Below are 12,189 nucleotides of genomic sequence, written 5' to 3' on the forward strand. Positions count from 1 at the left end.
ATAAGGAACAAATCACAAATTAGATATGCAATAAAATGCAATAAAAGTGACAGGTTTATGGGTTGGCCAGAGAGATAAGATGAAACCTTCTTGATCCCTTTAACAACTAACAAACCTTTCAGTGAGCCAAAACGTTGACGTGTAAAATAGGACTACTTTCTTGTTTGTGTTGTTAAATTGTGACGCCCACTTGCAAGTTTTATTTTGAAAGTTATGATCGGAAGTCTTGTCTGAGATCCTGTCTGGTTTCACGCTGGCTGCTCGGAGAGTGTGTGTGAGTGAGTGCGTATGTGTGTGTGTTTGTGAGTGCGTGTGTACTCGGCTTCCTGCTGCTGCTCGGTGTCCGCACACCGTCCGTCTCGTCAGTGTTGATCGGCTCGCCATGGCGGAAGGACGCAGAGAACAGCCCCATCCTCTCCTTTCCTTACCACCGGCCAGCAAGCGACCCTGCCTGCGCCCTGCTCCCCGAGGTCCCGGCCCGGGGCCCGGCCACGGCAGCGGGTTGCCCAGCTCCCGGTACCGTTCCCCGGAGTCGCTTCTGGACTGCGCCGCGAAGGCAGTAGCGGAAAAGTGGGCCTTTGAGAGAGTAGAGGAGCGCTTCGAGCGGATCCCGGAGCCAGTCCAGCGCCGCATCGTCTACTGGTCGTTTCCCCGCAACGAAAAGGAGATATGCATGTACTCTTCGTTTCAGTGCCGAGTTGCCGGCGAGGAGGGTCCCTCGGCGGCTACCGGTGGCGCTGGGGGTGCGGGATCCGGAGCTACAACCGCCGGCGGTGGCGGAGGATCTACAGCCGGTACGGCGGCTACCGTGGGGGCAGCCGGAGCAGTGGGAACCGGAGACGGACTGCCTTTCCGCCGGGGTATCAGGCTGCTAGAGACCGGCTGTGTGGAAAACGTTTTACAAGTCGGTAAGTGGGACATTTCACTCTAACCGAAGCGAAGATTTTTTTTGGCACAAACACTGTGGACCGTGTAAAAGTGTCTGCGGCTGGATCTTTACTGGGGATGATTGATGGAAGTTTTCCCTGCTATCGTGGAAAGTATGCAAAGCGTCAGTTCCCCCCGCGCACACAACCACATACGGGTCTGCGTGTGTTTTTAGTTTAGTGGGCCATACAGAGACACATTTATTGTCAAAGTTCGAGCTTTTTTTGGCCTCTCCGTGAAAAAGGAAGCGAAGATAAGGTTGCGCGCTAGCGTTAGCCGACCAGCTGCTGATAAAAAAAAAAATTAAAGGGCTTCCTATTGTAGGTTTTCATTACAGTTTCTCTACCGCTGACTACTGCGTCTTTGCCGTGTTCAGCTTTTACGTTGACGCCTCACTGAGTAATAAACAAGAGGTGTTTCGGCAACTATCAGCACTTTTCTTCTTCTTCTTCTCCGGGGGTCCTCGTCGACGGTGGGAGCTGGCTGGAGCCCCGGCAGAGAGGCAGGGGGAGGCGCTGAGGAGGAGGGTTGACAGACGCGGATACAAAAGGACCCAGCGTTTAATAGCGCCGGGGGTTTATTTTTGTTTGTGCAAAATATCCCGTTGCAAAAGTCGTTTTTTTTCCTTCTCTCAACTCGCCATCGGTTGAGAGTGGCTTAGGCAAGGAACAAAGGCGGTTATTGGTTCTCTCATTATGATTAATCCAACGTTAATCCGAACTCCCCCCACAGTTTTCTGTTTATTTGCTGGTCGGACCGGACAAAGAGCGCAGTGGCCAACCAACGTGGAAAATACACGCATTTTGGAGTGTTTGTGTTGTTTTTATTATTAAAGTCAACCCCTGTGTCGCTGTGTTTATCGCGTAAAACTGTCTTTTAGTGGTGCGTTTGCCCGCAGCCTCTCAGTCGCTTGCAACACAAAAGGCTTCCAGTTGAAATGATCGATAAGCGTCTCGCATTTCCAGCGCTGCAGAGAGAGGCTGTTTCCAAACAAAGGGCCATTCCGCAAAGCTCCATCTCCGCGCACGCTCTCATTAGCTTCATACCTCCGGCTCTACACAGCCGCAGAATGAGCTCAGACTTCAGGGAAATTGATGAGATGAAACCAATGGATAGTCAAATAGCCATTTATGGGTACCAGGAGCATTTTTCTTAGGCCATATGGCGTGAGAGCCACTGGAGCTTGTCTGGGGTTTCATGTTGCTCCAAGGTATCTGGGGGGTGGTGGTGGGAGCAAACTGCTGCTGCTGCCTTGTGACTGACTGCTGTATCTAATTGCATCTTATAAATGCTCATTGATCCACCCCATAATTAAATGAAATTTGAGACTTTCAAATATGAAATGGAGATTTGTAGCATCTGGCTTGATAAGTTTTGCAAGTTTCAGTCTGTCTGAGAGAGTTGATATATCAGGCCAGTTTCTTACAATCAGGGATGTTGTCCCAGCTTCGTTTTTTGTTGATTGCCTCAAGGCCTTACATTTGTGCCATATGCAAGGACTGTTTGCAAACCATCATTTGAGTGAATGGTGCAAGTTAGAAGCTGATGACCTGCTTTTAACACTTCCTGTCATTATAAACATACCAACTCCCGCATAGGTGAAGTCATGTGTGTTAGTAGGAGTAGGTGGGTGATCTGTTAATGCCGGTGTGTGCATCTACAGGGCTCCATACAATGATTGTAAAGTTTGTAGCACATAATACCAAATGTAAATTTTGTGGTTAAATTCCCATTGGGTTTAAACTTCAGTTGAAATTTAAATGGTCAAAACAAAGCTTACACCCGAAAGCAAACACTTCCAGTCTTACCTGCCTCACCAGCAAAATCGTTTCCATTCTCCCCCAAGGTCAGTCATAGCAGGCAGGCGCGTGGTTTTGTCTTACTGTCAACAAAACACAAGAGAGGCTAAATAGCTGTGTGACATCAAGATAAGATTTGGCTTGTTCTTCACTTTGCGGAACGATGGGAGCCAGTTGCTGTGGAGGGTTCACTGACTGACTTAACAGGAGAACAGTTTATTTTTTTTTTCTTTTCACAGCTGGATTTGGATATAGGCCGGGGAACCGAGCACACTCATACACAATGCCTTCATTAAGGATCGTGTTACACACCTATAAATGTGTCTTAACATTGCTTTCACCTGGCATGGCATAATATGATCGCCGCTTAAAATAGTGGCAATACTTGTTTTTAGAAAAGCGAGATGGACAGGCCCCATGTACTTTGTAAGAGGAACTTACTGGGGAGAGATAGGGAATGAGACAAGGCTGCATGCTGACACATGCATGTTGATAATGCATGGTTTAAAATATGGCATCTTAGGCGACTGCATTTAGGTTATACACCAAAAGCAAATACTTTTTTTGCTCTATTTACAAGTTTAATTTAGTTAAATTTAGTTTTTATTTGCTTGTAGTCAATTCAGGGACATAAACTGTCTGGAGTAGTGTCAAGTTGAGGTGGGTTAGGTTGCCACGTAGCTCTCGTCAATATTTATGATTTAGTGTTGCGGAAACTCTTTTTCACTGGCTTCTTAAAAGTTTAAAGACACCCATCAATTTTGGGCAAATCAGGCACTCTTATAGTAAGTCAGTGAAAAATCTAAATGACAGACTGATGACACAGCAAACAACCAGGAACCCTGAAAACACTGAAGCAATGAGCTCACAAGCTAGGCTATCATGAGATATATTTGATTTATTTATTTTTTGGTTATTCCTCACAGCTATCACAAGCTCAGCAGGTGCTCCTGTTCCTAGAAACTCATGCTCGTCTTTCGACTTGTTTTTGACACGGTTTCTCAGAATCGGTGTGCCTAAAGCCAGATCTGCTTTGTCAGGTAATTACTAGCCTAATGGGGATCCGGTGCCAGGGAGGTGGCAAATGTGTGATCTGCTTTTCTACTGCGCAGGACTCGACAAATTCACTGCCTGAGTCACGGAAAGTTTAAGATCAGACTATGAGTGTGTGATAAGTGCGAGGACAACTGTTGCCACAATGAAAAACAAATGTTTAACCAATAGAAGATCTCATTTCCATAATGGAACAGGGAACCATAATGTTTTTTTTCACAACTTTTAAAATGTTACCATATCTCATTTACAGGGAAAATTAGAATATCTGCTGGACATGGTGCCTCACTTCTTGTTTGCCTCTGGCTGCTGATCCTTATTGCCCTAAAAGTTTTGCATATGTCACAGCACCTTCCAGCAAACTGAGTACCGTAATAATGAAATGGTTTGGAAAAAAGAGTAATTTCAGTAGAAATGGATAATGTTTATCATTAAAGACCTGTGTGTAAACTAACTGGTTTATCCCTAAGATGCCCTCCATCCCCGTACATTACTCGCAAGGGCCTTTGTCTGTCGACCTCTTTTAACGGTAATACAGATGGATTGAAGAGATATGAGCTCATCAACAACGCATCGGCCCATGTGTTCATAATAATCTACTCTTCGCTCCAAGTCATAATTAGAATAATCAAAGCTAAGCGTGCTTGTATTTGAAAAACCCCCTATACATGCCACATACACGCACATGTGCGGCCAGAAGCCCCCTTGCCGGAGCCTTATAAAGTCCTCAGAGAGCGGGAGGAAGGGATATAAGAGGAGGGAGGGAAGGGGGGTTTCTTAAGCTTTGAGTCAAGCTTCGGGATTATTGGGTCATGCTTTGTTACCCAGCTGTAGAAAAACCCCTTGTTCACAGAAAAGGGGGGTGGGAGGGATCTGTGTGTATATGTGTGTGCACGTCCCTGTCTCCGCCACGTTACATAAAGCTGTAATGGGTCCCTGACGCCTTTTGAAGCACCGGTGACTCTGACAAAGCGAGGCAGCGAAGTTGAACCGGATTAAACAGTATGGGACAGTCAGTCACTGGGCTGAAAACACTGTGGGGCTTCTTAACTCCCTCCTGAAATGTCTAAAAGCTCCTAAAACAGGTCCTTTTAATTAGGTATCGAACAGCAGCACTTTTCTGGTACGGAGTTAAATGTGTTCAAGTATCTGAAAACTGTCAAGTACTAAGAGTTTGCATATCAAATGTCTGGACAGTTTTATACTTTTTCATAACTTATTCTGTGATCGGACAGGGATGAATGCACGCCATTTGAGAATTTGGGCTAAATGCAATGGGTTTAGCAGAAATTTTTTTTTACAAGGTATCAAAAAGTGTCACTTTTGCATTAGTATCCAGCCGTTTCAAGCAAAACCAGCATTGCAAGTGGCTGTCAGTTAGTAATAACATAAAGAAAAGCTGCAAATCTTCAAATTTAAGAGTCTGAAAACAGCAAAGGTTCCGCAATGTGTTTTGATAAATAAATTCAACAATAAAGCAATTGATGTAGATTAATTTTCTGTAAGATAATTTTAGCACTACATCTACTCTACTCTGAAGAACGCATAAGTGGTTGTTAATGTATGCAATCGAGGTCGCCTGCGGGGGAAAATATTTCTGATAAACTCCCCATTGGAGAGCAGCTATTTGCATCATATTTCTTTTTATTTCCCATAACTTACAACGGTTGTTAGTGTGGAGTTTCTGTGGTGTTCCTACTTCACCATATTTACTCAGTGTCACTTCATGTATGATTTTCAGTTTGCTGAATGTGGAGGGAGGTGTGGGTGGATGGTCTTGTCAGTAGTTTCTCAGATGTAATTTCCTGGCAGTATGGCCATGGGGTTCCTTGTTATGGAAAGGCTTGCGAGCCTGGTGTAAATCCACTTTTTGGTTGCTCAAGAGCAATTAAAGACAGAAGGAGGCGGTGAGCTCATCCTCGCTGGCCTCATCTCTCATCTTTCTTCCTGACTCGACTCCACTGACTCAGCTCACTTTCCATCCTTCTGTCCACATCTCTATCTCTGTGCTTTTCTCATTTCCCTTTCTGCTTTCTTTTCTGATTTCTTTATCTGCTTTCCACTCAATGAACCTTCATGTTCAACTCAACATCTGCTTTGTATATTTCATGCTCTTTTATGTTCTTCACACACTCTGTTACTGTAACTTACATTAGTAAAAACCATCCTGGACTCGCACTTTAACCATATTCTGTCTTTGGACACGCGCTGAGCAAAAGGCTGTTAGTCAACCAAGGCGAGATCTTAAAGGTTATTGTTTTTACTCCTACCCCTCCATCTCCTCAACTGTTCATGCGTGAGGCTGCTGCTGGTTGAGGAAGTGTTAGTGGTTTGACAGGGGGACTGGGGGAAGCTGGAAAAAGTCAGTCATGACAGAGTGAGAAAGAGGTCAGACAGTTGACAATAACACTCTGGGCGTGCGCCTCTGCACCATTTCCACAATGTCGGGATGTTGGCTCATGTGCTTATGGGTAACCATGAGTAACTTCACAGACGGCAGACCACCCTATGACTTAGCTGGTAATATATGTGTGTACATGGCGGGTTTCATTGTTCCTGGAGACTATTTGGTCTTTGGTCCAGTCTGGCTGGATGCACTCATTATGCTGTAATACATTTTACTTTTCCATACATTTCATGAATACTGTGTTTTATTCAAATTTGCTGTTGCTCTTGTGTAGATTACATTTTAAAGCTGCCATAATCATTTTTTATATTAACATTGGAGGATCTTTCAAATTACATAAAATTTAACAGCAACGATTTTGATAAACGACTAAACCTTTTGAGTCAATTGACCCTTCACTAAGTCTTGCCCCGAATTTGCAGCTGACCAATCACAGCGCAGTATAGGTCTCGCTCTAACTGAGGTCTGACACTTTCAGGGCTTCGCTCCATTGACTCCAATGTAAAAGGAGTCATTTTCTAGCTTTTTTTTTTTGCTGTATTTTTCCAAGATCTGGCCAAATGCTGTTCGTGGGGCACTTGTTCCTAATGTAATGTTAGTTAGCTAATGCTAGCAAACTTACTACTGAATGTAACGTTATAAAGCGTTCAATTATCAAGCAAAACTGCAGAAAATTTGCTTTTTTATTTCATTTGACTGTGGAGGTTTGGGGCACTTGGAAATTGTGGCGGGGACTTTTTCTCGCTTTTTATGGCTTTTCTTTTTAAACCAAATAATGAATTGATAAATTGGAATAATAGTAGAGGAATTAGTCATAATGACATTGTTAGTTGCAACCCTTTTATTAATATATGTTCTATTAGAATTCAAAGTTGCACTTATCAATATTTTTATCAAATGACCTTGTGTAATGTAAAGCTTCCACTCACGGTGATGAACTCACTTTTACTGCTCTCATGAGCCTTCTTTCCAGCCTCAGCCCAGCAGCCTAGTTAAAAATCTCTGACAAACCCACTGCGAGTTACCTGCTCAGCACCAAATGGCAGACAGACAAAGTCACCAAACAGCAGGTGGATGTAGTGGAGTATTTAGCAGCTGAAGGGCCAGATATTTCCCCCAGGACTTGGTGGAAAGCAAGAACTGACTCGGGTGGCAAGAAACACGGTTCCAAATGATTGCTAAAGTTGCCGGATGTGTACTGTTTGCTAACATGCTAGCCATCAACTTGATTAAGTGATTTGTCAACAGCTTGTCGCGTTGCACCAAAGTGGTAAAAAAAAAATTTAGTGCAGCTTTAAATTTTATTTTTTGCTCCTCTCTCACTTGTCATCTTATTTATTAATTTCATTTCCACCATTTATTTATGTATGTTGGTGTAATTTAATGATGTTTTTGTTGTTTGGATAGGTGCTCTATAAAAAAAGCTATTATTATTTAAATGCTCATCACTTTGATATGAAGAAATGGTGCATTTTTAACTTGCAAGTGCTTTAACCTTCACTGCAGAGGTAATTGCAGCTGGATGCTTGAACATTAATTTGCAAAAGCACATATTTTTTTCCTCCTCCTTAAGTGAATTTGTTGTATATTTATTTACGCTTGTAGATTCACAGCAGAACCCATTCTGAGCCACAACTTTAGCCACTTAGCACACACACAGACATACACACACTCACAGAGTCTGTCTTCAACCCTTCCCCAGCGCACAACACAGACAGACAATATTTAATCAGTGTAATTAATTCCTTGCCCGCCACACTCAAAAAAAGAAAATCGGTAAAACAAATCGTCCCCGCACTCTTATTAGCTCTCGGAGAGGCTCGTGAAAGATGAGGCCATTAGAAGGATGCTCTGTTGTTGTATTCATCAAAGGGAGAGGCACCTGTATGCACACGTGTGTGAGAGTGCATAAGGGCTGATTATATAAAATCATTAATCAGAGGTTGTTGTTTGAGGGCTTCTTCAACCAGATAGGGAGGCGGCCATCTGTACGTTACATCTGAGACACAAAAGGCATGATGGAAGAGGAACAGGAAAGTGCTAAACCGCAGATTTTACCTTTTGTCTGAAGCCCCATCCACACTACTGCGTTTTCGAATTAAAACGGAGACCTTTTGCTACGTTTGCACCTCCCGTCCAGACTACAACGGCGAAAACAAAGACCTAAAACGGAGAAGTTTAGAAACGATGACGCCAGTGTGGACGGAGATCGTATTCGTTTTAATTCTCCGTTTGTAAAGTAAAACGGAGTAGTGTGGATGGGGCCTCAGTGTCGTTGCTTAGTCCTCTACGCTTGTCATTTAAACAGTGGGTCCAGTTTTTGTTGATTAACACCAAGTTCTAACATGTTTTGAATGTCCAGCCGCTTGTGATTTTCCCAACCGATCTGTCGTCTAGGCAGTGAATCAAAACCACCAAGTAACTGTGGAAAATCACTGAAAGTTTGAAGCAGTTTGTTAGAGGTGAGGTTTGAAATACACTATTCTTAAGCAACTGCACTTAAGACAGCCGCAAAAAGCAAAAACATAACCTTGATTAATCATGATTTTTCCTAAAAACCTTTTGCATTAAAATTACTTTCAAGGGAATATTTCTCTCTCTGCTAAAGGGTCCAGCATGGTCTCCTCTATGGCTGTGTGTTCACGGTCAGCAATCATTAATGTGTATATACTCACTCTCTCGTCCTTGAGGAAGTTGCCATTGCATCATCAACAAAGAGTGGAATGCAGTCAGCATGGTCACAGGCCACCATGTTTCAAATTACGAAAAAGCATGTGCTAGCTGCAGTTACGAAAATGCGGGGATATGTGGGTACTTTTGCAATAATGGGAACACATGCAGCGTCAAACGCTGTCTGAAACCCTCTATATCGCACTGTTCTGACGTTGGAGTTGGAGAGGAGGGGCTGTGTCTGACAATTTCTTTACATTTCCAAAACCTACAACCTGTCATTCACACACCTACTTAATGTATAGTGATTGGCCGGGTTGAGAAAGATTGCAGGTGTTGAACCTCTCTCATACATAAGCTGTGTTTTGTTTTTCGTTCTTCACACTACGTCCCTCAGTTTTTGTGTGTCTACAGCCGAGTGCAACACCATAAGGCCTATGTAAACTTTTGAGGTAAATAGCATCACTTTCTTGCAAAAGAAAATGTCTCCTGGGAAATCAAACATTTTAACCATTTGTACAGATTTCATTAATTGGGTATGTATATTATTAGCACTGTGTAATTTAAACCAATTCATAGACAAAAATCAACATTGAATACCTGGTTTAATGGAAGCTCAAGTGGAAGTATAACCCTCACAACACACTCCTTTAAAAATGAATCATACCTCCTTTCTTGCTGTATCCTTCAGTATTTCCAGCATTGTTCCCGTTTTTCCCCCTGTGTGTTTTCTGTTTAAACCTGGCCTCAGGTGTTTCAGCCACATTTTTGCTGCGATTTCCAGCTATGCCATTTCCACCCCAGACTTGTTTGCAGTTGCAGGCAAAAAAAGGCATTCTTTGCCGTTGGTAGTGTTTGCTCAGCTCCGTCCCTCAACAACAGCTTCTTTCTTACAGTTGTGTAACAGTGCAATGTGTGTGTGTGTGTGTGTGTGTATCTGCATCTCCACATGTGATGAGATAAAAACACAGAGTAAACACGTTGCTTCTCCTGTGCTGTTTTTATACCTCCCCATCTTGTTTTTGCTCTGTGTTTTCCTCCACCTTTCAGTGCTTTTACCTTGGGTGGTGGGTGTACAATTATCAGCCAAGATCAATGCTGGCCTCATCCTTTTAGCTTTTCAAGCTGACAGTCTGCTGTATTCTGTTATTGCATGGTTCCACACCTGTCTTTTATTGGCTTTCTGTGTGTGTACAAGTGTGTGTTTACCAGGTTGTGAAACACATTTGGCCCCTGCCTATGTCTCAGAGAGAGGCTGGACTTGAAAGAGAAGGCTCAGGCTTGCAGGCCGGACCATTAGGTCCTCATTTGGTTGTAATTGCCTAACAAATGTTGGGGAGCAAGGGGAAAATTGACAGACACGGAAGAGGAAAGGGGGTATTTTAAATGCAAAACAGAACTAAAATCAAATTCTGTCTTATGATCAGGTTGTTGGCCTCATACACTGTGATGGTGGGGGTTCTACTGCACTACTTGTGTAATATAATCTCATACCTCATCCCACATGAGATTAAGTGAGGCATTTCCTCTTTTTAAAAATAAATGCAATGCTGGTGGCAGGGAACACGACAGGAAAGGAAATCCAGGATGATTTAAGTGAGGGAGAAAAGCAGTGACAGTTCTTTGTGTGGATTTGTGTTAGTTTTTTTGGACCCTTCACTACTCGTATGAATAATGAAGAAATTGTCTTGAACTTTAAGTTCTGACCTTTCCAATAGAGTCATTTTACCCCAGATTAAAATTGTATTGACCTCAAACCTATTTTCCTTCTTCTTTTTTAACTTGGGGAGGGAAAGGCAGCACGACTCTGTTCATCTCTCCAGAACTCAAGGTGTGTGTCTTCTGTTGTCTTTTTTTTTTTATTAGCTGCAGGCAATTTTGGAGGAGCCCTGAAAGCGTAAAGAGAAAGTTATGTTTTGTGATATTTCTGATATCCAATCAATCATATCGGATTGACAGATCCTAATGTAATTTAATTTAAAAATGTCAATATAAAAGGCTAAACTTGTATAATTATCCACAAATTCAACATATCTTATCTCTTTCTTTTTAAAATTTTATTTTGTATTCAATGCCACTTTCATGTCTGTATGCTAAATGTGAAGTCTTAGCCTAGCATAAAGGCCGAAACATGGCTCTGCACTCCTACCAGTAACCTTTCTCCATTGATTGCACTCTATATTTTAAGCTAACCAGCTGCTGGCTGTAGCTTCACAGATGCCTACAGATGTGAGAGTGGTATCAGTCTTCTCATCTAACTTTTGCCAAGACATAAGATGATCATATATGTGTGTGTCAAACTATTCCCCTAAGAGGATGTGTGATCATTTTCTATTTCTTTCTGCCCTGCGCCCTTTCTGTTTTCTTTCTTTGTATGCTAAAAGAGCAGTCAAAGAGCATATACAGAGACTAAACCATAGCACTGAAAAGATCAGTGATTCTCTGAGCCAATTAAATTAGATTTGACCTTTTTACACTGCACAGAGCCATCTGCTGTGGGTTTCTGGGTTTCATCTGTGTGGCAGAGCAAATACCAGTGAAACCAGTTTTGGGGATACCGCACTCTGAATACAGTGGTCGTGTACACATTACACACGTACACAGCATGAATACAAAACACCATATTATCTATGGCAACAAATGGAAAGGAGCCACTTTAAAGAATCTTGAGATAATGCGATTATCTTTTGCGAGTTCCACATCACTCAAGCACTGTTCCCATAATGCCCTGCTTTGTGTTAGCCAGTCCTGATCGTTTCTTGATCTCTGTGCTGATGCTTTCCATTATTCCTTTGAATGCAGAGAATTTGGTGCTTTATTGCATTGCCCATCTGCGCCTGCTATGGGCAGTTGTAGATCATAGATATCCTTTCTTTTCACTCTTTGAATACACACACAGTTGTGTAATGCAGTGAGTGCCTGTATGTGCTTTTCTGATCTCAGCAGCACTCAAAAGCCCCTCACAACAACAGTGCCATTACTGCCAGCAAGACAGATGAGAGCCCATAGGAGTCCACTGTGTGTGAGACATCTATTATAGCTGGATTAGAAACTATTTCCATAGATTTGGTTGACTTTGATCTCAGGAAATTGGAGTCAACAACCATGTTGCATGTATTTTTTTTCTTTCTTTTTCATGTGTGCAGCTGAGTATTATCGGGGCTTACAGATGTGCTCTTTCTCTTCGCAACTCTGTCACGTTCCTTTGAGATTTCTGTCTGCTGTATTTAACAGTTAATATGTGATTCATATCTGACCTCTTTAAGTGATTTGATCTTTCATCTTCTAAGGTTTGTCTCACCCTGGTCATCTTTCATCGCTCCCTTTCTCTCC

The 12,189-nt window shown here is 42.6% G+C and overlaps 1 protein-coding gene across 1 annotated transcript in view; it reads left to right on the plus strand.

Annotated features, from left to right (window-relative positions):
• The first annotated feature begins 287 nt into the window (after positions 1-287).
• The window catches only part of zswim5 (zinc finger, SWIM-type containing 5), a 68,947-nt gene continuing 57,045 nt past the window's right edge, over positions 288-12,189 (plus strand). Inside the window, exon 1 of the mRNA XM_046052025.1 lies at positions 288-908. Coding sequence (XP_045907981.1) covers positions 383-908 — 526 coding nt within the window. The 5' untranslated portion in view covers positions 288-382. The remainder of the gene's footprint in view (positions 909-12,189) is intronic.

This window comes from Micropterus dolomieu, linkage group LG06 (assembly GCF_021292245.1).
Source record: "Micropterus dolomieu isolate WLL.071019.BEF.003 ecotype Adirondacks linkage group LG06, ASM2129224v1, whole genome shotgun sequence".
Taxonomy (NCBI): Eukaryota; Metazoa; Chordata; class Actinopteri; order Centrarchiformes; family Centrarchidae; genus Micropterus; species Micropterus dolomieu.